Source organism: Anser anser (genome assembly GCF_964211835.1).
Source record: "Anser anser genome assembly, chromosome: 2".
Classification (NCBI taxonomy): Eukaryota; Metazoa; Chordata; class Aves; order Anseriformes; family Anatidae; genus Anser; species Anser anser.
In genome coordinates this window covers 108,311,285-108,337,405 of record NC_139721.1, presented here as the reverse complement: position 1 = coordinate 108,337,405, position 26,121 = coordinate 108,311,285, and the positions used below count along the sequence as shown (strand labels likewise).

The following is a 26,121-nucleotide window of genomic DNA, read 5'->3' as shown; positions in this document are numbered from 1 at the left end:
ATTTGTCTTATATCCAGTGCCTCTCACTGTTCCTGTAGTCCTGTTGTATAAATTTGCATCTATTCTTATTTGAGTTTCTCTTAAATTAGCTGTTTTGGGGAAGTCAGCTTTTAATAAGTAAAGAAGTTTTGTCTGAGCGTGCGTAGGTAACCATAGATAATGTGGAAAGTCAGTTGCTTCTGTTGTTGGCAGAATCAAAAAATAAGGAGGAAATATCTTTGCCTCCAATCTCATCTAATTGTAAACAAGGAGATTGATGGCTTTCTGTGTAGCTGTAGCTTGGGAATGAGTTTGGAGAAAAGAATAGAGAAGGTCTTCGTGACTGAGGAACACATGTTGGCTTTCCTATGTAACTGCGTGAAAGGAGCTTTCAGTAAGAACAGCTGCACTGCAAGCTTGCTAACTCCAGGAGATCAGGAGCAGGTGGACACCCTGGAACCTTTTGCAGCTTACGTTGCTGTCCGTGGGTGTCGCTTACTATGCTTAAGAATAAGATTTTTTTTTTTAATTATTACTACATTTTGAAACCAATGTGTTTCTTCAGTTCTGAGGTATCAGTGTGCTGGAGCCTATATTGGGTGGCCTTCCGCCTGAATACCTTTCTGTATCTCAAACGGTGCTGTCCTAAAAATCTGCTCATGGTTTGGAGAGCTAATTAGTGGTACTGCAGTGGTTATGAAGATTGAACTAACTAGTTTAAGCTTCAGTTCAAGTATCAAGAGGATAGTGGCTCAAAGTCATTTGAATTGCCCAGATTCCTGGGAGAGACAGTAGGCTTTCATCAGGCAAAATACCCATGAATAGTTCCATTCATTTAGCAAGATAGACTTCAAGGCCACCTATTCCAGGCCACTGGCATTGTTTGCAGACCCTTTGCTTCAAGAGGGAAAAATGCTCATCTGGTTACTTGGGTCAACATCCTTGTCCCTTGGGTCAAAATCCCAATAGTTAATGGGTAGGAGATGATGTTTTGCCTCTAACGTGAGCTGATATGGAAGAACTTGGGAAAAAAGTACTGCAAACGTTCATTTTCATGTTGTGTATTCAGATTAATATAACCTTTGTTCCAATATTATGGAAGCTGCAGTGTTATCTGTAATTTACCGTGTAATCTCAAATTTTGTAAAGCTTATTGCAAGCTGTACATGGGAGAAGGAGTATATATGTTTGATTTAGTGAACGGCCAAGTCAGCGTTAGAGCATTTGAGCACGGGGTCAGAATGTGGTGTTGTAAAACCTCATAGTTAACTACTTCTGGATGCAACATTAATACTGTGTATCGCAAGCAGTGTTGTTGTTGTAGCCAGACAGTTAGATGCAACCCTATCTGGGTGAGGAAGAAGTTAAATTTGGCTTCTCTCTTTTTGCCTTAGAACTTGGCAATAGCGTGGCTGTCGATAGGAAACAGGTTTTGGCTTCTGTGAGCTTGTCTATAGCAAAGCTAATTATCTCCCTGTTCTTGTCTAGAACCATCCACAAGTAGATCAGCACTGAACTTCCCAGTTGTGTTAACAAGGCCCTCTCTTCATCGGAGCCGTCTGAGTTACACCATGCTGGATTCTCCTGTCCCACCTTGTCAGCCCTCGACATCTTCTATATTTGGCATTGGCAGTCCTAGGCTGTCCTTGATAAAAGAAATAGAAGATTCTACCTCTCAACAAGACGATGATAACATCTCAACAACCAGTGATTCCTCCTCTAGAGCATTTGATGAAGGTGATTTTTGTGTTCTCTGTTTAATTGACTTTTTTTTAATGTGAAGTACCTTGCGTTCTTTAATATTCCACATCACCTTAGTAAATAAAATAGGTGAATGTCAACTTTGGATGCGAGAATTAAATTGAATTTTTAGTGTTTTAGAAGTATATAATCCTATCACCTTTTTAACAGAAGCGTGCTTTGGAATACGTTTATGATACCCTGATGTTAGAAAGAGTCAATGCTGAAATATACACATTCAGCTAGGTTATATGTAAATTTTGAACTGGGACGGTAGGAAATCAGGCTGACTTGCCGTAGCTTGACAACTAGGCTGATTGTCTAGAAGGAAGAGTGACTCAGAATATCTAACAGACAGCTGGTTAAATGTGAATAAGTGCAGGTGACAAATAGGAACACGAGATGTTTTCCTGTGTTTCAGCAAGAGAAGATAAAGAAACTACTCTGACATAAGCTATAGGCTGTTTTTTGACCTTTCTTGGTAGAAGGCTTCAGCTGTCAATACTTTCATGTCTTTTGCCAAATTCATTGAGGAAAGCACACCATTTTAAAATAAAAAATAAGCATCGTGTCGATGTAGGTTGGTACGTAGGTCTTCTCGCTGAAAGGGCGAACAGCAGGTTTGCAGCTTTTTCTAGTCCCCCATATAGACAGGGACTGACGTGTGCTCAGCAGGTTTTCCAGAGAACTTTTGTACAGCTGAGAGTAGAGTTGCTGGGCTTTAGCAATATAACCTGAGTGCACTAGAACTTTCTGGTGTGTCTTCGTAAAACATACATGGGCAGAAGATCGTTAACTCTTAGAGCAGCCTTTGGGGAATCTTCCAGGTTTAAAACCTGTGCGATTATGATCTGTGCTGGCCTCCAGCCTTTTACCAACACAGAAAAAAGCTTTGTCCGTACAAATGCACTGATGTTTATGCGGTCCTCTTTTATCTTAGCCTGAAGGAAAAAAATATCTGCATTGGAAGCACAGTATTAACTTGGTAAGATTGGTGAAAACTACTTGCAGCTCTGTGAACAGTTTTCAAGTTTGTAGGTGATACTTGGTTTTCAGTCTGTACGTGAAGTTGATCTATTTAAGGAAGCTGAAGTCATGCTTATTTTTCTGTATTGAAGAACTTGAATTAGTGTGATCTTTATTGTTAAAGTTCTGTACGTACGAGAGGCATTTACATCTAGCATACGTCATTTTGGCAGATGTTGCAGTTTTAAAAAATACTTCATCATCACTGCTCTGGCCCGCAGGAGCTGAAAGAACTCATTCCCTCTCGCAGCATTCTGCAGCTAGCTCTAAGAAACCTGCATTCGGTTTATCTGCTTTTGGAGGACTGTGTCCTGTAAGTACTGCACAGTATTTCTTTTAATCAGTTTGAATGTGTACCTGTTTTTCTATCCACCTATCGTACTGTGTTTCCGTAGGCACGTGGAAGCACATCTGTTTTTAAGCAAAACCAGCTTGGGTTTTCTCCATTTTACCCCGGAAAGACGGCCTATGGTGGTGCAGCTGTAAGATCAAGGCAGCAAAGAACGGAACCTTATCGGGTATGACAAAAGTAGCGTAGTATTAGTAGTCAAATGTAGTAGTCAAACCTGGCTAATATTTATCTGTGGATCTTGTTTTCCAAGCATGCCTACATTCATGCTATGGATATGTTGTATAAACCTGCAGTCTTTGAAAATATCTAAAATCAACTTTGCTGATCCTTTGTTCTTCTGTTACACAGAGGCATGAAGGACTAAATGCAGTCTCAAGATAAGCAGTAATATGCTTTCTGTTTTGAACGATTCATATAGTTCTTGGAGAGAGTTATTTGCCCCCAAGAGTTCTTGGAAATAGCAAATAAAAACTGCTGACAACTCTGATTAGCTAGAGCTGAATCGAAAAGGAAAGTCAAATCAGGTTTGGTAGGAATGTATTTAAATGAAAGTGATTTTTATCGATAAATCAAAAGGAATTTGAAGAAAATGAAAACGCGGGTTTGCTGGCTCTGTTCTGACAGTCCATTTCTGCAACGGAAAAAGGGCAGTACAAGTACCTCACTTACGGGAAACCTTGAAACCTTGTGGTGCAAAGCTGGGAACCCTCTTTGGTCAGCTATTTTTGTTTTTTACAATATTACTGCATTATGGTAAAAAGAGGAACCAAAATACTAGGCTTTTAAAGGAGAGAGTAGCTTGCTTCTTGCTGCTTGCTGTGAATGACAGCAAGGTACTAGAGAGTCCAGCGAAGGGCCACCAAGATGATCAAGGGACTGGGAGCACCTCTCCTCTGAGGAGAGGCAGAGACTGCTGGGCCCGTTTAGCATGGAGGAGAGGAGGTTTGGGGGGATCTTATTGGTGTATATAAATACCTGAACGGATGGTGCAAAGAGCATAGAGAGCCATTGTGTTTTCAGCAGTGCCCAGTGCCAGGTCAAGAGGCAACAGGCACAAACTGAAACGTGAGGCTCTGTCTGAGCATCAGGAAATGCTTTTGCACTGTGCGGGTGATGGAGCCCTGGCACAGGTTGCCCGGAGAGGCTGTGGAGTCTCCCTCTTTGGAGGTCTTCAAGAGCTGACTTGACATGGTCCTGGGCAACCTGCTCGGGGTGGCCCTGCTTGAGCGGGGGGGTAGACCAGGCGATCTCTAGAGGTCACTTCCAACCTTAACCATTCTGTGGTTCTGTGAGTCTCACTTGTGTTTTTACACGCTGCGTGGTCTGCTTCCTGTCTTCACATGGTGTGATAAGCACAGTGTGGTTATTTGAGGGGTTTAACCTGGGAAGAAAAAAAGTCACACCAAAGGAAGTTTTTGACTGATATTTGAAGCTGGGTGGTGCAAATAAACAGTTTACTTTTTCAGTGTAATGTTTAGATCTGTTACAGTTTAAATCAGATCTTTATCTTTTAAGACAAAGATTTGCAGCCAACTTTAATCTTGGGGGAAGGGAGGAAGCAAGAGAGAAGTAAAACTAGTTCCTGGTTATGATTGTATACACTGATTTTAAGATGGTACACTTAGACCATCGTGAAACTCTGAGGTCTGTGTTGTTACTGAAAATGCTTTCTGTACCACAAGCCTTTTCTTGAGTTCTGTTTCCCTGATTACTGCTTCGGAGGCCTTAGCAGTCCTAGCATCATCCGTCTTGACCTTTTACAAGTACGGAGTTCTTTTATTGCTCGTGCAACAAGCACATGCAAGATGCACTGAGGCCCAAGGTAAACTTCATTAAACTCCGAATGTATTCTCTTCTTTATGGCTTAAACTCCCAGTGACTGCATTTTTCTCTGTCATCAGAATATATTGATTGTATCATCAGTGTAGCCTTGGGACGTAAAATACATGCCTCTTTAGCTCAGAATTGACCATTGTAACACTTAAAATGCTAATTTTTCAGGCACAAAGGAGAGCGAAAGCTAGACAAGAAACTGTGCGGTCCCGCGCTACCTTAAGTACCTCAGCACGGCGCATCTTGGAGGCAATGGAGAAGCTGTCAAGCCCTTTGTTGGTAAATAGCACTTCTTTTAATCTGTTTTTGCTTCATGTGTTTATAAAACTTAGTAAATGTGCCATCAAAGGATAAAGATAAAACTATTCTTCCTTACGTTGTGGCAGGTTTAATTTATTGCGCTGTTTTTTCAACAGGATGCTAAAAGAATGGCATCTGTTTTGCCGCTGTGTTGTGTAAGTTGACCGTGAACCCCCATATTTTTGTTGCAGGGAACCCTCTCTCTCAGGAAAAAAAAATTGCCCTCTAATAGTTATGCTTTTTTTTTTCCCTTAGCCTCCGGACATAGATAAACCGGATATTACTGACTTCCAGTCCAAACGAAGAAAGGTAAGAACCAATAATGTCTTAAGCTGAGGTAGATAACTTTTTCAATGCTTTATCACTATTAGAAAAATTTTCTCAAACCTCAGTGACAACATAGACATCAAATCAAGTTAATATTGGCATGTATCCACAATAGATGATGGGTTGTGAAGATTACTCAGGTTAAGAATTATGTTATCTTTGTAAGTTGAGAGCAACAACTCTAGAACACACCAAGTCGTTTTATCTTGTCCCCCAACTTGGGGTGAAGCTGCATATTAAAATTCCTGTTGAGGCAAGTTTTCTCTTGAAGAAATGATCACAAATAGAAAAATACTGATTGAGTGGTCATATAGACTTTGTACAGAATTCCGTGTTCATTCGGGCACAGAAAACTAGTTTTTGTGCTTTTTATCACCATTCAAAGTAAAGAGGAGGAAAATTGTTAATTTCCGACGCTATAAATCTTACGCTCCTAAATTCCTATTTGGATGTAGCACAGAACTGGTGATAATGCTGTGGTAAAGCATGATTTCCTTTCATTTTCTTTAAAAAATGAAAACTAGTCATCTTTTTTTGATGACTTTAGTTAGGGGTATCATTAAATTGCAAAACTGTACCAGGCACAATAGCTCTTGGTGTATTAAATGCCTAACTGGGGGAATTAATATTTTTCATTTTTACCTTTAAAACCAGCGATGAACCATCGTTGGAGTCTGATAAATTTTCCATAAAATTAAATGGGCATCTCTTTCTGCGAAAACATCTGTGTTTCCAGTATCAGTCTGAGTGTACAAATGACCACTTGTTAAGTGTATGGGCTTCTTAGGCTGGAAATCAAAGTGGACAGTAATACTGGTTGCTTATTGCTTTTAACTCTTTCAATCTCTGTATTGTTTAGCCAGCACAATCTCCATTTGGTAAAGTTCTAAAATGAATGTAGCAGCAACTGCTTAGTTTTTAGGGGGGTAGAGGTTTTTTTTTTTCTTTTTCTTTTCCGACGCTATAAATCTTAACGCTCCTAAATTCCTATTTGGAGGTAGCACAGAACTGGTGATAATGCTGTGGTAAAGCATGATTTCCTTTCATTTTCTTTAAAAAATGAAAACTAGTCATCTTTTTTTGACGACTTTAGTTAGGGGTATCCTTGGGCTTATTAAATTGCAAAACCCTTAAATGACCACTTGAAGATCAGGTGACTGAAGGAAATAACAAGATGTGCAAACTTTTCATCTTCTGTTCTAATGAGAAAAGGGACAGTGTCTCAAGAAGTTTCTGTGCTAATTCCTTGATTGGATGGATGTATAATTAAGTTTACAATCACTTCAGAGTTTACAAACATCTCAGATTTCCTGGACCATCTTTTCACCATCTGCCAAATTACAAGGGCATGGAGAAGTGAAGTATATCATAAATATTATCCAAATAACTAAAACCAAATCTGGTGTGAATTCTCAGTTATATTATAGCAATACACCTGTGATAAGGCATTAAGAAAGATCTGCCAGATTTGCAACAGAGAGCCTGAAATTGTCAGCCACTAAATGAATGTTGCACGCAGCTGTCAGTGGGTGAAAGGAGATAGATTGTCTATTCATAATACTAGAATTCATAATGGTGGCGGGAGAAGGGTAGCCCGTGATGAGAAGCAATTATTTGCTGAGGAGACGATCGTGTGTTTTCCTGCTAAAGTGAACATGCGGTTGACGGAACACTTGTGCACTCGGGCTAAACTTCTGCAGTGGGTAGCAGTGATGTGGTATTTTTCTTATTTCAAGGAACTGTACCAGGCAGAATAGCTCTTGGTGTATTAAATGCCTAACTGGGGGAATTAATATTTTTCTTTTTTACCTTTAAAACCAGCAATGAACCGTCGTTCACTCGAAGTAGATTTGTGAACTTACATAAAACATGTCTTATTCAAGGTTTCAAACTGAATGTAATATTTTTTAGAAAGACGCATTTTTATATACTTTAGAGAGAGTGTGAATCCTATTACTAAGAGCTGGGAGATACTGTGAAATTAAAGCTGCAGCGTAAACAAAAATTTCCTGTTGGTATTGATTTGAACAATAGCATGCTTCCTAAGACTGTATTTTCTGATCCTTAAGACCGCAGGCGGAGCCATCGGTAAATCTTGTAGCCTTTAGGGTTTGTTTTCTGTCTGACAGTTCAGTTAAGTCAGTTTTGCAGAACACGCAGTGGTCTGTGTTAAAAATTAACTCTGGTCTGTGAAAATGCTTTGAAAAGGGAAGTCAAACCCACTACTTGAAGTGCATCTAATGCACATGTAAAGCATTGGATCATATTTTAATGAATGAGATTATTGTAAGACTGACAAGTTGTTTTTTTTTTGAGTGTGTTCTATTATTTGTGTAACTTTGAAGGGGGAAAATGTAGGGAATGTGAAGCCCAGAAGCCTGTATAATTAGTTGCTTAACACTTCGAATGTTAAATTAATGAATTAAGCTACTAAAAAAAAAAATCACAGTGTGGGCAGAGGAAAAGATAGGAGCATATTCTAGGAACATGGGTTATTTTAATTATGGTAGCATGAATTATTTTGTCTATGAAGCTAACTGCCAAATTTTGAAATGGAATTCAGTCAGACTTTGGCTACTTATATATAGCTTTATGGATTTCGTTACTGGTTTTCTGGTGATTTCCCTCTACAAGTTGAACGGTCTTTAGAATTTTCAAATTGCGTTCACTGAGTGCCAAGACCGATGGGGGGAGGTTTATAGTTCTGTAATTTGTTTTCATCAATAAATATTGGAATTAATTTGGGTGGACGTAAGGATAAATTGATTGCTGTTTCCCTTTCAAAGCTGGAATCCCAGAATGCATTCCAGCCTCCACCTGTTAAGAGACTTGTGACACCAACGGTAAACCGTCAACCGATGCGTTATACGCGGTATTCTGAACCATCACCGACTTCAACTACTCAGTCCAGCAAAATTTGCCAGAGAGTAGACACAAAGTTCCAAGTGAGTACATTTTTGAGTCCTTATGTGCCTGTTTTTTTTTTCCAGTCTTGGAATGTTTCTCAAACCAATTGTTATCCTATCTTTGCAAAAAGTACTGATAGTATGTTTGAGGCGAGCTTTAAGGCAGTGGGAACCATTGTGAAATAGCAGCAACTGCTTAGTTTTTAGGGGGGTAGAGTTTTTTTTTTTTTCTTGTTGATAAATGATAGAAAACAGAAAAGTATGTCCCTTTTACGGGGTTGGTAAACACAAGTTTTGATGAAAACTCTCCCCCCCACACACACAATTTTTGTCATTTTGTTTAAAGTAATTACTTTCTTTGTTGGAGGATTTGACAAATTTGATTTAGTGTTCTATCAGTTTGTCCTCAATGCTGAGTGAAGCAGTGATGCTTACTTTAGCCCCAAAATTTAACTGAACTGTACCCACAATGCTGAATTAGGGAACAACGTTAAGTAGGTGAGGTGTATTCAGTGCTATAAAATTAAAAATAAATAAATAAAATAAAAACCACAAAAAACCACATTAAGTGGTTGTTGGTACTTTGTGTATTCTGTACATATTCAGCTAAGTCTTGAACTAAACTTAACTTGCAGGGGATGAGAGAGAAGACTTTGCCTGCAGAACAGCGAGCAGAACCATCTGAAAGGTATGACATCTATTAATTTAAAACTTACTTGAAGGAAGAAAGAAATCTCCTTTTTCAGTACGGTCTGCACCTGAAAGGTGGTGACAGTTCTCAGTAAAAGGAATGGGAAATCCAATGAAAATTTTGTATTTTGAGGCAGCTGCAAAGTCTGGATTGTGTTTGAAGATCAATATAACTTTGAGAAAATTGTTGTTTTTATGAAAGGAAGGAAGATGAGCAAGAATAAAACTACTGATACACCACTTTTTATCCCAAGTTTATCTTCTGAGTAGGATATGAAGATGGGAAACGAGGCACGTTATAATGCTGTATCCACAGAAAGGATCTTTGCTATTGAAGGCCTAATTTTTTCCTTCTACAGGAAATATGGCTCATTTTGTAGTTTAACTAAATCTGTAGCGTTACAAATTTTGCTTTGACAGATATTTCATGGTTTATAACTCAGTTTACTTATAACAAAATAATTTGTCCCTCCTAATGTTCCCTAGGGGAAAAGCTATTAGTTTTAGCTATTTAATTGCTTGCAGTTTGAAAGCTCTGTCCTAATGGGATGATTCTTTCTGAAGTATTCTTTAGAAGGTGAAGTAGGGGAAGTGAGTTACAGTTCAGGAGGATGTTTATTGATGTGTTTTTTTCTTTATTTTTTAAGCAAAAACATGGAGGAAGGTTTATGATTTATTATTCTTTTTTTTAATACTCCTTTCATGATGAAGTTAATTGTCTGCTTTGAGTTCACATGAAGACCATGTGTTCTTTAGAATCATTTGAGGCCAAATGCTAACTCATCTCTAAAATAAAAAAAATCCAGCAGAATTAATTGAATTTCTTCTTGAGGAGACTGCTTTGTGTTATACTGCTTTCTTGGTTTAGGTCAAATGAGTTATCCTCCAGATAATATTGATGGCTTTTCCTTCTGGGCAAATGGTGTTTTGGGTAATAATGCTTGAGTTAAGAGACTTTGCACTCGGTTTTTAGGGGGTCGCTCTTTTCAAAGAACAGTAGCAGGGAATTTTGTTGACTCTATGCTCATCTGCCAAGCAATTCTTAGGTGACCATGGGCATTCTTTGGCTTGCAGAAAGAACTCAACACTTTGTTTTGGCATCTAAAAGTTGGACTTCACAACAACCACCTTTTTAGGGGTGGAAGCGACTGGCTTTAAGGTTCTGGTACAGGTGCAATCAGGTGCTGGGTTTTAATTATGTTTTTTTCAAACTGTTCTAAATTGTCTCTGTTAGAACTCCTTTCTACTTCTCCATTTAGGAAGGAGATACAGCAAACTCATACTGCTTTTGATTTCGTTCACAAAGTTTATTGCAGTGCCCTACCTTTTGTTTGCAGAGTAGGTAGTGGTGGTAGTGTTTTTTGTGATGCTGGTCTCTGTTGGGTGCCATGTTCTGGAGCAGGAGCACCACACTGATCTGCTGGCAAGAGTCCCTTTGGACAGTTGAGTTGGAATACTCAGTAAATCTCTGGCCCACCAATGCTATATATCTATGTGTGTGTGTGTGTGTGTATATATTTTAAACCTGAGTCCAATTGTAGATTAGACTTGCTTGAAGGCTGACAACTGTCTTTGCCCCCTTGAAGCTCACAGGTGTTAACAGAAAGAGGAATATGGGCTGTTACGGGCAAGCGATAGTTGTCTGAATGAAGATCTATTTTGATGTAAGACTTTTTTCAGAATTCTAATGGATTGACAGTTCGGATTAGAGAAAAATCTGAGCATATGCCTTAGGGATCTGTCTTCCTCTATGCAGTTACAGTGCTAAGCAGGCTGTTGTCAAGTATTTGACAAGTTTAGACCAGTTCTCCTCCTCAGTATTGTGGGAGTTTGACCTGGTGTCTTCCAGTGCGATCTAATGCACTTCTGTACTGACTGACTGATTGGCTGCAAGATAAGCTTTGATGTCATGGTTTTTCCAGGCATACTTCATTTTCTTGCCATAGTACTTTTGTTAGAGTTATTCCCTATTCCACTTCTGGTTTGGGTTATTTTTTCCCCATTTGCTCTTGGATTAGGATATCTTTCTGGTTTTGAGCTAGGCTTTTTTAAGTACCAGAAAAACGCCTTTGTATGCCTTACAAAAGGGATCTGTATTCATGTCTGAAAAGACTTCTGGAATGTTGGCATACCCAAACACCTCTGCTGTTCCTGCTGATGGCCACATGAAAGCCAGAGCTGCTTCTGAAGCTTAGGCCATATTACCTTGCCACACAAGTCTGAGGCGTCCCTATTCTATCAGAGCTGTTGGCAGTGTTTCCCATGTGTATGTGTGCATATGTGCACTCTTTCTGTATTTTTGTGAGCTGTTCTTTTATATCCCTGCAAAAGATACACGTGCATCGCAGAATCAGAGAACCAGTCCTATTTAAAGGAAGCACTGGAAAATAACAATCTAAATCAGCTCTTCTATTTCAGGTCTTCTGGCTTAGTCATTGTTCCCGTGTGAACGGTGCACTTATGTATGTCCTTTTCATTGCTGCTGTTAATAAAGTTTTTCCTGTTTAGAACATCAAGTATTTACCAGCGTTTAGCAACTTGTGAGACAGCTTTAGTTTTTTTCTGATCTTTTTTTCTGATCTGATCTGAGGTTTCAATTCTAGGACTAATAACAGCTCTAATATCTTGAAAAAAAAATTTGGCTGGTAATTTTTTTTTCTCTTGTTTCCCCCAACTTCTGTACTGTCGTGTGCTAGCAATGTGACCAGCTACAAATTCAGTACTGCTGTGTCCAATGGTCTGTCTTCAGGAGTGAGTAGCGGAGGCGGCAAAATGAGAAGGGAAAGAGGAATACACTATTTATCAAGAGCTGTACAAGAACAGGTAAGTGACTCTTAAATTAATTGCTGTCACTGAGCTTACTGAAGTAACTAGCTAAGTGTGTCAGTTTTATTGCATCATAGTAAATTATAACAATACCGCTTTATTTTTGCATTGTTTTTGTTTTCTTGTGGGTTTCAGAGCAGGCTCCAATTGATTTCCTGTGTTTGAATACCTGAACTTTGCTTATGTAATTTTGAAATTTTTAATTCTCTTACCTTGGAGATTCTTCAAACTATAACATTTCTCGTTAGCAATTGAATGAATGAGTCCTAAGAAGAGAAGTTTTGGTGAAGGTTTGTATAGTTTTTCTACAGGAATGATACTTGAAACGAGTGCCAAGTATAAAAAGAAAAAAAAGCTTAATTTTTGGTTTCATATTTAAGTCATACAGAAAGATACAGGCCAAGAGTGTGAAAAAGAGTAGTAGAAGAGAGCATTGTGCATGTCTGCTAACGATGACTCAGTTTTTGATACTCACCAAACTCATTGTGAGAGAGTTTTTTTCTCATTTTAATAGGAAAAATCTATTCCATAAAACTATGACCATGAATATTCAGATTATTTTTTCTTTTATTGGATGTTATATAAGCTGCCTGTAAGTTAATTTAAGTATTTACGTTAACATTAAGTATTTAATTAATATTAAGTTAATATTAAGTATTTAAGTTAATTTAAGTTTCAAATCATTAAATGGGACTTCCGGATGATGCAATATAAAGAAATCGTAAACACTGTTGTTTATTCCTGTAACGCAAATAAAATAATGGTCCAAATATCAACAGTTCCATAAACTTTTCAAATCAAAACTGTGAAACAGATGTAAGCTACAGGATGCACTGAATATCAGTAGTACCAACTTACATCCCTGCCTGAGTTAACTTTCAGTGTTCTTGCTGTACAGTTGTTGAATAGAGTATAATGTGGAAGCAGGCCTGCCATAAATTAAAATGACGTGGTAGACAGAGGTGGGGAGATCGGGATTTCTTCTGGAAACTTACTTTCTCTTAATTTGTATGGATTTTTGTTCTATTTAATTTTGTTAATAAATTGGGTGCGATGGGGTGAGAAAGTAGTATGTCTTGTATAAGAAAAATTAAAATTTGCAACTTTAGGAAGTGGAGGAACCAGTGCTACCGAACATACCCCTACCCATCAGTGCTGCATCGCTGCCTCAGTTCAATTCTAGTTTCGTTGGTAGTAGCGCTGTCTCAGCGTCACCGAGCGCTGTTTCAACAGCAGCAATGAGCACGGCAACTCCAGCAGCTGCGACGGGCATGGCAAATCCATCAGAGGTGGAGGGCATGACAGATCCATCAGAGGTGGAGGGCATGACAGATCCATCAGAGGTGGAGGACTTGACAGATCTATCAGAGGAGGAGGTGGAGGACATGATATATACAACGGCGACGTCGGGCATAACGTGTTCAACAGTGCCCTCAGGCTTGACATATCCAATAATGGCGGCGGGCATGCCATATCTGCTGATGACAAAGGACATATCAAGGTCAACAGCGGCAACGACAAGCGTGGCAAATTCAACGGAGGCGGCAGGCATGTCAGATGCAGCAGCGACGGCGGCGGGCAAGGTAGATCTTTATGCTATAAATAATGTTTACAATGAGTATACTGCTTTATTGCGAGTTGACTTTTTCTGTGGTGCTCATGAAACTAACAAATATTAGTTTCTACGCAGCTGAATGAATTGGGGTTGTATGCCAGTTTGGGGAAAAAGGCATAAATGTTTTGATTCTGCTTCTCTCAGTCTTAGAGCCTGCCAACTCCCATTTAACGTGATTGTATAACTGCTTCAAATGCTGTGGAAGTCTGCGGGGGAAGGGGGGTGTGGACTTTATGCCACGTTATTTATAGTGGTTTTGGCAGGGGTAGAGTTAATTTTCTTCGTAGTAGATGATGCTAGATGATGCTGTGTTGCAGATTTGTGAGCAAAACAGTGTTGGTAAGGCACTGGTGTTTTAGCTGTTGCTGAGCAGTGCTTACACAGTGACAAGTCCTTTTCTGTTTCTCACGCTGCCCTGCCAGCGAGGAGGTCGGGGATGCACAAGAGGCTGGGAGGGCACTCAGCCAGGACAGCGGAGCCCAGAGGACCGAAGGGATATTCCACACCATTTAGCATCGTGCTCAGCAATAAATGCTGGGGGAAAGAAGGGGAAGGAGTGGGGAGTATGTACAGGGTTATGGCATTTGTCTTTCCAGGTAGCCATTACATGCGATGAGTCATTAATGCTACCTCAAATTTAAGAACTTTACTTCTTTACTTCCGGTTCTTTTCCCTGTTCCACTTGGAGGGAGTGAGCGAGTGGCTGTGTGGTGCTTAGTTGCCTGCAATGGTTAAACCACAACTTTATTTAAGTTATTAAATTAGAGGTAACGTGGTCATATAAGCCTCACATAGGATGAGCCTAGGGTGCAATAATTGGCATATTATTGCAATAAAATAAACATTAATCTGTTCCAGAGTACTTGAAATATTTTTTGTACGGTTTGAAGTAGACAGCTGCTTTAACATGTTGAGGTGTTTGCTGAAGTTCTTGGAGTATCATTGGGCTGAGTTTGCCATTCTTCAGCTTCCTGGCTTGCTTTTCCGTGCATTTAGACCTAAGTAGCATCTCCAGCTTTTCCTCTCAGTTTCTGGAATTTGGTTTTGAAGATATTGTCCTATACCCACTTGGAAACTTCCCTGTGTTTTATTATTACTTTTATCTGCAAAATAACTCAAACATCAGGTTTTTCAACGTCACTGCGGGACTTCTGTTGGGTAGTGAATTCAGGTAGTTGTTGCTCTTAAATATAAACCTTTAATTCTTTTGAAAATACAGATACAACCAACAAGTACTGTTAGCAGTCCTGAGTTCGCGTTTTCATCTCCAGTTGTGAAATCTACTGAGGCAGAAGTGCTACCTACGTCTTCTGTAAGTAAAATAATAAAGGAGCTTGACTTTTTTTCTTAGGCATTTAGTAGGCTGTTGCAGAACACTAAAGCAGAATCTGCCTTGATGGAGAAAAGTATGTAGGCTTCTGGCTTATAATTTGTCATTCAGCATGCGTGCTACAAATGTGAAGAGCAGCTTTCAGATTTGGTTTTGTGTGTGCATTCGATTGAAGTTCCTGTGGCTTGAGAATCTGAAAAACCTCTCTTGTTCATAGCAGATTGGGTTTACATTTAGTGTTCCCGTTGTAAAATCGGCAGAACTTTCTGGACCCAGTGGTACTCCAGTGACGCCCTTTCTTACCCTAGGTAACTGAAACTTTAGCACTTCAGATCTGAAGTGCTGATTTTTCTTTTTTTCTTTATTAAATCTTCAATCTCTCCTGTCTGCGCATGCTAGCAATTCCAGGCAGTGTTGGACTTCTGCAGTATTTTTCCAGTGACAGATCTGCTTTTATATTTTTTTTTTGTTTTGTTGCTTTTTGTTTTGCTTGTAATCATAAAGCATTGCAAAGTAAGTAGAATTTGTGAAGATTCTTATGTGAGAAGCATGAAAGCTGGAAATTCTTGTTTCTAACAAGAGTATAATCTGCTCTAACTAGGTCACATTGTGAAAGCTGGTTTTGTTTTCTTTTGTTTCAAAAGACACCACCACCTCAACCAACATCAACACACAGAAAGAGGAGGTCAAAGATTTTGCTGGTGGTCCCTTCACCACTGCCCACGTATTAAAGGAAGGAAGCGTCTTAGACGTTCTAAAAAATCCTGGAGAGATAATGAACTCCTTTTAAAAAGATGCTGCAAAAAATACGCTAGCATTTTTTATTAAAAAAAAAACCAACACACGACTTATGGTTAATAGAGTATCTGCTATAAATATGAATGTAGGAGAGCATTACATTAAGCGCTGCGTTTGTTAGGGTGCATCTGCCCCCTTCTATTCTAAGTGGTGTTTGTTGCTGGAAGTAAAACTGCAAGATGAAAAGCAGATGGGTTGCATCTCCTTTACGTGTTAGGATGTAATTGTAAATGAGGTACTAAGAGAATTAGCCAGATAATCGGTGTTTCATTTTAAGTAAATACAATTTGTGGAATTGAAAAGGAAATGTTTGTAAAACTCAACACTCCTGTCCCACCTTCAGCCCAGGTGAAGAAAGAATAGGAAAGAGCTTCAGTTCCAAATACATGGCGAAAGCTGCGAATCTTTGGGCCTTAGCTTACAATGGCTCCTGTGGATTAAAATTTAAACTGCAAACAGAAGTGGAGTGTTTTACGTTAAAAACCCTTTTCTGAATTTTGTTTTTAAGCAATTGCAATTGTTTTCAACAGTTTCATAAAGTGTGTCTGTGGAAAAGATATCTTTTAAGAAAAAGGGCTTTATTGAATTTGATCTTTTCCCAAAAGTCTTCTTCTAACTTACATACTTGTTAAGAAGGCAGCACATTTCTCTACTGGAAAGAGCTAAGTGAGAGAAAATACATTGTGCATTTTGTTTAAGGAAAGACCTCTGAGTGAAGTGACATTCACTTTCTTTATCGGTTTAAAAGAAGCAGAATCTAAATCCACATTGTTCAAAGACTTCATTTTTGACTAAAAAAAAACCAACAAACAAACCACAAAACAACTATGTTCAAGGTAGATTTACAAGCAACTTGAGCTGCTGTTTAAGATGCATTTCCTTTAGTCTTTCTGTATTAGTAGCTTGTCTTTTCTGTTAAAATTGCCACCTTTTAAATAAGGAGTTGTCCTGTGTCCGATGCATTTTGAAAAAGATTATAGAAAATTAGACAGTTGTTCAATTGTCTTGAGTTTTTATTATTTAATTAATATTCAGCATCTGTGGGAAAATACCGTTTGGATTGCTGCTCCGAGTACAAACTTCTGTACAGTTACTGGAGTAGATTTGAGTCATCTGCTACGGAAGGAGGACCTTTAGAAATTTGATTCGATTGGGCATCGCGTCCTAATCAAATTGTATTATTTCCATTCCACGTTGGACTGTCAGATTTCAGTCAGCTACTGTCTGTTTGTACTTGTATCGACCAGTGAAAATGTTGATTTAAAGCTTGCTTGGAAACAAAGAGTTAAATGAAGCTTTAACGAAATGTTCTGTTGTGACCCAGTGCAGCAGATGAAATTTCATCCGTTTAGATAAGATTTCTGGGGACTTCCTGTTGCGCTCGGTCTGAATGTCTAGTTGTAACCATTGGCACCTGAGTTGAAATTTTTGCCCTCTAGTAAAGTCACTTAGTTACATGTAGTGAGGTGCTGCGCTAACAGGAAGACTTTTTTTTCTTGCTTTCTAGACTTTGGATTGTTGAAAACACGCTCTTCTACGTCTGCACAACCTACAACAAGCACAGTGGTTTATACTAGGCCTGCAATAACAACTTTTTCTGCAGGTAAAGAGACTTCTAAACAAGCATCGTACTGGCAATCTGATACATGTGACCCTTTTCTGCAAAACAAAGACATAAAGGACAAATGTGTAACTTGTCAAGCTACTAAAGCCTCAACAGTTGAGAGTATGAAACAGACAGTAAGTTCAAGTCAATGCGACACCTCAAAGCCAGCAGCGCCCCCAGCAGGGATGCTGGGCTTTGGAGACAAATTCAAAACAGTACCTGGAACGTGGGATTGCGATACATGTCTTGTCCAAAACAAACCGGAAGCTACAAAATGTATAGCATGTGAGACACCAAAACCTGGAACGGGAGTAATGCCTGCTCTGACATGACCAGTGGTCACAGACAGCTCGGTGACAGTGACATCCTCCTCGAGCAGCACTGACACAACAGCCACTCTGGGCTTTGGAGACAAATTTAAGAAGGCGAAAGGCTCTTGGGACTGTGGAATATGCCTTGTACCAAATAAGACGGAAGATAACAAATGTGTAGCCTGTCAGTCTGAGAAACCAGGTATGGTCCTTTTTTTCCTGTTGTTTCCATCCTAGCCTCTGTGAATCTTGTACAGAATAAAAGTACGTTGCATATATGGAATATTTTAAGCAACACGATTCCCAGGTACGGTTGATGGGTTAGCGGCTGTCTGCAGGATTGGTTTACAGGCACTTCAGAGGTCTCAGCCCAGGTTCCAGCCTGTCGCATAAATTGAACTGATTGTGAAATGTATTAGTACGGAGCTGGATCAATGCAGATACCCCCGGCTTTGCAGCTGGTGAGGGAAGATGGCTGAAGTGAGTGACTTAATTTAAAAACAACATAGTGATTTTTCACTGGCGAAAATGAGAACTCCATAGAAAGAGTTAAAAATGACTGCGTTTTTCTCTTTCAAAAAATAAGTAAAAAAAATTACAGAATGTGTCCAAAATGCCTCTACTCACCGTTTGTATGTAATTGAGGGGAGATGTGAAGCCAGATTTCAAGACAGTGTAGTCTTAACTAGTCTTAAGCTAAAGCAGAGAGATGCCTATGAAGGTCAGTGGTAGGCTTCAAGAAAGCGAGTGACCCGCTGGGTAACTTCTTCAGGGCAGTACTGGGTTGTTTCCCATTGTGTGTGACCGTAATTGATTTTGAGCGTGGTTGTATTGTTTTTAAAATACGATTCTAATTCTAACTTTGACTCTAAATGTCATTTAACATGCCATTACATCGAAAAACACCTGTGCAAATATATCGTGGAAGAAACAAATTAAGATGGACTAGACCGGGCTTTTGTAATCATCCTGTGCGGTAAGACTGAAATTTCATGAGGTAAGATAATGGATTTCAGACAGAGTTGATTCTCTTGGACTTCCAACCTCTGAGCGGTCAGTCGGCATCTTTGTCTGAGGCTCTTGCCATTGCAAGGAGGAATTTTGGAAATGAGGGGTTTACTGTGACCATGGTGCAGTGAATTGCACGGTTACGTTGCACTTGTCAAGAGGAAGAGCGATGCAAGTAATACTAGGATAAAAGTTTTCTGCGTGTGCTGTGGAAGGGAAGAGCCATTCTTGTCTTTCCGGTTTTGAATTAGAAGCGTTATCTTCTGCTTCTCTCTTAAAAGGCACCTTTTTTTTAAAAGGCACCTGTCAGGCCTCTTTATGGAGGTTACACTGTCGTCAACAGCAGCAGAAGCTTGTGTGCTGAACAGAGTTGTGTGTTGTTTGGAAGCTTTGAGTTCCACTCTGGTTTTTTTGTTTGTTTGTTTCTTTCTTTGTGGGTTTTTGGTGGCTTTAATTTTTTTCAGGGGCGGGGGGGGGAGTTGCGGAGTAGTTTTGAACATTTCTGTGGGATTTGACAAATCAAATTTAAAAGTTAATGCTCATTTTATAGTTCATGTTCAAACAGGATGGTTAACTGTCTTGTTTGTCTCACAGAGGGTCCAACACCTGTGACCAGTAGCAGTGCATCTGCATTTTCTGCTCCTTCTGGAGAATTTCTGGATTTAGACAAATTCAAGAAGCCTGAAGGAAGCTGGGATTGGGAGACCTGCTTGGTTCAAAACAAAGCAGAGGCCACGAAGTGTGTAGCCTGTGAAAGTGCAATGCCAAGCACCAAAGCAGAGCTCAAAGGTAATACTTAATGATTAAAACGAGGATGCATATTCTGTGATTTATTTTTTGGTTTGCTCTGATTTTTTTTATTTTCTTACCTGTTAAGCACAATTATTTTTTCCTTTGAGGTGTGGCAAAATTATTCGTTTTTCCTGTAGGAATATTGCCTAGATAACATCTGTTTCCACACTTTTCCCCAAGAATAAGTTTATCCTTTTTAGAGAAAAGCTTTCATTAATGACGTGCTTGTTCTTTACATGCCCTACACTTTGTTCATTTGGAGTTCAGACTAAAAACATCAAAGAAGTTCGTATACTTTTTAAAGCCAGGTGGTGGGCAGAAAACACAATTGTGAAAAGTTTTATGTAGAGAGGAAGCATGGGGTTTTCTTGTTTGTTTTACTGTTTGGTGGGTTGTTTGTTAAACAGTTTTGACTGGAAAGATCAGGACTAGAATGTAGTTCAAACCTTCACGTACTGCAGATACACCGTGGGTTACGGACTTGACATTCACTTATTTCTGCAGGTTTTGGTGCTGCGGCTGCGTCCACAAAATGCTGCCTTGCCATCATTTACATTGGGTGTTCACTCAGAGTGTTCAGGTGCAGAGTCTGCAGCTGCCTCACAGTTTATTTTGGGAAGGACAGAAGAGAAGCAGTACTTGCAAACCAGTACTTCAGGTAAACAGTGTATCTTTTGTCTTCACTTGTGCGCTTATGTCCATCAAGTAAGACCTCTGAAACCATACTAGAAAAAATCTGCGGGATTTGATATGTTCATGTACTAGAGCTTTAGAAAAAGTTTAATTCCTATATGCAGCATGTCTTCTGTCCTGGTTATTGATACGTACGCAATTAGTAGCAATCCCTTTTTTGATCTCAACACTAGGTTTAGACAAAAAATTGCGACACCTTAAGGAACCTGTCCTGCATCTCATACAAGCACAGAAGTTGCAGTGTCTCAATGCTAGCAGTACAGTTGGTGGTAAAATCTTTAGTAGGGTGAAATAGAGGCCTCACACTTTTCAGAGAAAAAAAGAGATGAGAGAGAGTATCTTATTCCCACGTACTTGCAACTATGCTGCAGAGTGTACTGCTGTTACTCTAGTGCTACAAAGGTCCAAAAATCACTGAACAGTTATTAGCCAGTTTTGTATTCCTTTAATTTGTTGAAAGACTGCAGTAGAGGATTGAAGTTTTTATTGAGGATCACTGTGTGGAAAAATTCTGATTGTTAAATGTCATTTGTATGACTTAAGAACCGCGTTTTAGAGTACAGAATTCAGTATTAATTCCAGAAGGGGTAAGGGGAAGGACATTAGCTAGTAATCCCGAACAAAAGCAGTGTATAGAGCTATACTGATTTTAATCGCAGTATTCTTACAGTTGGTCTGTTACTGAACAGATATGTTTTGGGGAGATATGGTGGCCAGGGAGGCGTGTGTGTTTGTGTGCTTCCTCTTCTAGTTAAGGTTCTGGGGTTTGGTTTAGTCAGGAAAATTCGATGAGGCACCTTGTGTAAAAGGAAATGTTAACCAGCATTTTTCAACACGGTGTAGTCCCTTAAAAGTGTCATAGATGAAAAGAGGCCATAAACGCTGGGGGAAAAAGTTAGTGGCAAACTGAGAGCAGGATCACATTCAGTAGTGAGAGAGCAGCAGCCTAGGGAAAGCTGATGAATGACTGTAACAGATAGTTCTATTTTAAGTGTAAAACGACACTCAGTACTTTATAATGGTGGTCTTACCAGAGGGTTCTTCTCCATGGCTCCTAAAAGCACGTCTTGAAGGCATTCGAGTGCAGTGAACTTAAGCTGTAAGAGTTGGGCTGGTAAGCTTGGCCTGATTTGAAGCTGTAGGCACGGGGCTATAATTTCTGAACAGGCTACAAAAGAAACTGTACCACTGTGCTTTTCAGTGCTCCGTTTAGCAAAGCCATCAAATTGTTGCAGGCAATTGATGTTGTTCTTCTAAGAGCACCTGAAAGATATTTTTGTTTGAAGAGTTCAGAGGTACCGGTTAATACTGGTTCAGATAATTACAGCCAGCTCTTGGTGTTTGTGACCAATAAAGTTTGTGGCTCCAAAAGGAGTGGGTTAGTGCTAACTGATTAACTGCTGTATATGCAGAAATATGGAATCTGATTACTTACGCAGAGAGCACTTAAAATGTATTGTTTTGCTGGCTCTCAGTGAGTTGCATCTTAATGCTACCAAGGAATAAGCTTTTTGCTTCTGGCCCAAGTGTTTTAATTTGGTGAAAGCCTTTTCTGTGCACGTGCACATGCCAGAGAGGTTGCTTAAGTAATAGAAGCTATAGTAGCTGCTATCTTCTGTTTTTTGTAGAAGACAGAAACTGAATTCGTTAGCTTTGTAACTGTTATGCATACTAGAATTGGTTTTCTCCCTTTTGAAAATAGTAGAGGGTATGCCTATGTCAGATTTGGTGAGCAAGGTGATCAGATGAGGGCACTGCAAGACTGCCAGAACGCACCAGGTCTGGGGGGAAAAGGAATCCGGCTGAGCATAGGAATTTCTAAAAGGTAACCAAGGAGTTGTGCATTGATACAGTTATTCTAAATAATCAGATTCTTGTAGCTCTGCCTTTGGAAAGTCTGTGGCCCTTGCTGTAGTGGCTGTACACAGGATGCAGTCTACAAAACCAGAAATGCAGAAGTCCTATGTTTTGACTCCCTGGATTCATCAACCTGCTTCAGGATGGCTGGGGGAATCCAACTGTTAAGTCTAGCCAGACAGCGCAACTTGGGCTTAGCTGCCATTGTAACCAGCCTTGTTTCTCAACAGTAGCAAAGCTGAATGCATTGGTAAATATTTTCAGGTTTGGGCCTGCATAAGGTAGAAGGGACAACAAGTGGTTTTATATGCTAGGGAGTTCTTGTTCTTAGAGCTTTCCCTCTAGTTTGAGAGAAGCACATAACTAGTTTTATAGTGGGTTGACAGGAAAGAAGTGGGGGGGAAAAATGGGAACGCAGGGGGAAAGCCAAAGGCGTTATTACTAGAACAGGTTTAGAATGCTATTCTTTGCTTTTCATGAGCTTAGGGCAATGGGGAGTTTAAAGCTTAGCACTTCCTGAGAGGGTTTCTTACTCTACCGGCTCAGTTCTATCACTTATTTAAGGCAATTCAGGTCTCTGAACGGTTAAAGAATTGATACCAAATTTGATGAACTTTGATTCAGGATACTGACAAAACAGGACTTCATATAAACAATTTCAGTATGTTCATGAGGTTAGCTTGTGTGTTCTGTTAAATAGTAAAAAATGACACTTCTGTTTCTGTTTACCTAGCATAATTCTGCAAATGTTGCCTCCTTCTGCTTTAGAATGGAAATGCTCTTCTCCAAGAGAGCACTGTCCAAACTTCTTTGCCAAAATTTTTTGATTAAATTAATATCGTTTTATTTTGAAAACAAGAATAAGCCACAAACATGTTTTCTTGCTTCGGCTATCCAGAAGAATGTCAACAGTATTTTCAGATTTTCCTTCCCTACACAACTGTATGTAGGAAGAGTGCAGTTGGAAGCAGAAGACCTAAGATGATGTATCTTCTGTTTGTTTACTACAGTAACAAGACAATGGATTACCTCTTTATTAGAACTTGTGTAGCTTTGCAGTATTGAAACAAATGTAGGTATTAAAATACACATCAGTAATATGTTTCTGAATGGCTGAGTACCGTGCTCTCTTAGCATTGAAATACCCAGCCATTGGATTAGTTTGTCCTTCATGTTTGCTGAGTTTGGAAGCTATTTCAGAATGCCTTCAGCTTGTATTCTTCCCCAAAAGCATAGAACTCACTTCTCTGCATCCCCAATTCAAGTCAGAGAAACTGGGCACTGCAGACACAGGAGGTCTGCCTGTACAGAATCAGTGAAGACAAGTCTAAACAGCGGATTTTTTTGAATATGCAGCTGGGTTATCTGAATGTTCTTTATGCAGTGTACCTCAGTTTTAGTACAGATAGCACTTGTCTTGGTTCTTGTCATTAGTCTGAAGCTGCCCCTGAGAAAATCTTGAAAGGGAAAGTAGTGAAAGCTAATCAGCTGGCCCTTTCTTCTTAAGAACCAGTGTATTTTGTAATTCTCCCACTAATAATAAGGCGTCATGCTGGAGAATCGCGATTGTGTTGTTAAGCAAGACTGACTTCACCTGAGCGGTATAGTTGGCAGCTGTTGAATGTTTAATGGACTTTAAACAAACAAAAAAACTGAGCAGGTGGAGGTAGACATGGCAAACTGACAGGCAGCGTCAGATGCTTCTTTGAAATGGATAATCTGACTCCATTCCCTTCTTTCTGGAAATAAGATCTAGTAATTAACCAAACAAAAGATAGAAGGGCTAAGACTGCATCTTTAAAGCAGCTGTGCTTGATAAATGTCTCTGGTCTTAAATCAATCTTTAGCAAAGCACAGAGACTTAGCAGCAGCTTGCTTATGCCAACGCTAAAAATACTTGATGTGTACAGGTAACCATGTCAAGGCTCTGGAGTTAATCCATGAGAACAATTCCTCCTGGTATTGGCAAAGGTGAGGATGCTTGCTTCTATAGAAATGAGGTTTTGAGCTGTGACTTAAGCTGTCACTTAGGTGACTGTTTAGGAAAGCTTCCTTTTAAGTTTTGAAGTATGTAAGCTGACAAATTGTTTAAGTTCAGAACTGGGTTTACAGTCTCTTGTTCTCTGACTGTATGCAACTTCTCATGTTTCAGACTGAAAGCAGAATTGCAGCGGTACCAGTCATACAACTATAATGATTATTGCCAAGAGTACCAGAACTACCACTCGCAGAGGAGTTACGATGCTTACGCTGACTACAACTACAGCTCCTATGCTCCCTATGACAGCATGCAAGCTGTTGGAGACTGCTCTTTAGGAGATTCTTTAATGGCTCCAGCTGTTTTTGAGGTAAAGATACTGCACGCTTGCTGTAAAGAAAATATTTCACAGATAATATGTTGTACAGATTTGTGTGAATCAGCAAAAAGAATCCGAAGTTGAAAACATGCTTTCTGCTTAGTGTGAAGTTAAAAGAGCAGATTCCATTCAGAGGTGTTTGTATTTAAGTGCTTAAATAGTAAATCCATAGAATTAGTGATTTATACACCATTATTTGTTCACGCATACCAAAGAATGGTTTTGACAGCATAATTGCGTACGCTTCTTCTGTTCCTGTTCTTCTGATTTGCTTTGCTTAAAGCAAATTAAACAGTTGTTTTAAGTGGTCTTATCGTGGTCAATGTATTAGTTGTGACCTCCGGAAGTCCCTTCCAACCTGTACTGTAATATTGGCTTTCTTCTAAAAATAAATAGATAAAATGCCATCTATCCTTGTAGTTGTAGGAAGAAGGAATGGGTTGAGACTGCAGCACTTTGAATCTGTGATGCTTTCTGAAATGAGTTATGATTAAACTTAGCCTTTTCTGTCTTTCAGGAATCTTCAGTTATGACTGCAATCGGTGATGACCTAATTACTGACGGTAATAAGGGTTCTATCATTGTCACTTGAGTTTAGCCATCCTTGTGCCTTTTAACAATACAAGCCAACCTCTACTGGATGAAGAACATCTTGAAAATTCAGCTGAGGTCAAACCTCTGTGGGGTTGATCTGCAATCAGCTGGGGTTTTAAAGCTGATACAGCATACACTGACCGCATCAAGTAAAACGGGACACTGTCAGTGCTTCGCAGCAGGTTTCTTGTACCTGTGCCTTCATTCCCGTTTGAAAATGGTCTAAGACAGAATTTTGTTCTTTGTATTGGTTCCGCTAAACAGATTTTATATTAGAAACTCAGTAATATGCAAAAGCTTTGTTCTCCACCCTGAGGTAAAAGCTTATGTTGCAGATTCCAAAAGGAGGATTCAGCTTGCACTTACAAATACGGTACAAAACATATTTGTGTCCTGGAAGGTTTGCAAAGTTCCTCACGTGGAGGCATTTTGTGTTAGTGTTTAGAAACTATCCTATGTAACGTGTATTGCCGTAGAAGTGAATTAAATGACTCTTGGGAGGGTTTCATGGCTGATTATCCTTAAACGTTATCTTTACTATCTTAAACATTGTCTTTGTCTTTATCTTGAAAGACAATTCTAGTCCCAGCCTTCTAATATACAAATTCCCAAAAGTTGGAGCTGTGAGGCTCAAAATTTTAGAGGACTAAATACCTCACTAAAATTAGTAGATCTAATAGCTTATTACACTTAGCTTAAAATACATTTTATTAGCCATTTCACGTGAAGTTTTTTTGTGCGCGTGCCTCAGATTTGATACTTGGACTTACCAGGCTTTTATTTTCAGATCCACAGCTCTACTTGGATGTTGATGAAATGAACAGACAATTCACGGAGACAAGCGAAGAACTCTACGATTCACTCATGAATTGTCACTGGCAACCTCTGGATACGGTCACTTCTGAAATCCCCTCTGCTATTTAAGTGTCTTCTAGAGCATGACCGTTAGGACCAAAGTGCTAAAACTACATTTCTTCTACATTATTCTAGCTCATAAGTTTTAAAGCACAATGATAGGTTGGGGTTTTTTTGCTATGCTTTTGACAGTTTCTGTAATCTTTTTGTTCATCACTCTCTTCTTGGAGCATCATGAAGTCATGTAAATATTCGAGAAATGTAAAGAGGTAAATGGGGTCTAAAGATAGACTTGCCTGTGTAAATAAAAAATTTGTTTCTGCAAA

General features: G+C 39.4%; 2 protein-coding genes across 6 annotated transcripts in view; both read left to right on the top strand.

Moving 5' to 3' along the window:
* The window catches only part of LOC310894378 (nuclear pore complex protein Nup153-like), a gene marked incomplete at its 5' end in the record, with an annotated part of 21,193 nt that extends 3,531 nt beyond the window's left edge, over window positions 1-17,662 (top strand). The window contains 13 exons of one of the 5 annotated variants that reach the window (XM_083824398.1): window positions 1,468-1,716; window positions 2,919-3,058; window positions 3,141-3,263; window positions 5,099-5,209; window positions 5,347-5,385; window positions 5,486-5,539; window positions 8,344-8,502; window positions 9,099-9,151; window positions 11,850-11,976; window positions 13,089-13,562; window positions 14,814-14,906; window positions 15,142-15,232; window positions 17,230-17,662. In XM_083824398.1, the coding sequence (XP_083680524.1) occupies window positions 1,468-1,716; window positions 2,919-3,058; window positions 3,141-3,263; window positions 5,099-5,209; window positions 5,347-5,385; window positions 5,486-5,539; window positions 8,344-8,502; window positions 9,099-9,151; window positions 11,850-11,976; window positions 13,089-13,562; window positions 14,814-14,906; window positions 15,142-15,232; window positions 17,230-17,660 (2,144 nt within the window). In that variant the 3' untranslated portion in view covers window positions 17,661-17,662. Of the gene's footprint in view, window positions 1-1,467; window positions 1,717-2,918; window positions 3,059-3,140; window positions 3,264-5,098; window positions 5,210-5,346; window positions 5,386-5,485; window positions 5,540-8,343; window positions 8,503-9,098; window positions 9,152-11,849; window positions 11,977-13,088; window positions 13,563-14,813; window positions 14,907-15,141; window positions 15,233-15,568; window positions 15,730-17,229 lie in introns of those variants that run through there. The other 4 variants (XM_083824400.1, XM_083824399.1, XM_083824402.1 and 1 more) reach the window with 4 other exon arrangements.
* On the top strand, window positions 17,662-26,121 carry LOC310894402 (uncharacterized protein C6orf52). Its single transcript, XM_083824463.1, has 6 exons — window positions 17,662-17,841; window positions 19,242-19,436; window positions 19,944-20,097; window positions 24,142-24,337; window positions 24,864-24,909; window positions 25,728-26,121. The coding sequence occupies exons 2-6, from the start codon at window positions 19,409-19,411 to the stop codon at window positions 25,862-25,864; spliced, it is 561 nt and encodes a 186-aa protein (XP_083680589.1). The 5' UTR covers window positions 17,662-17,841; window positions 19,242-19,408; the 3' UTR covers window positions 25,865-26,121.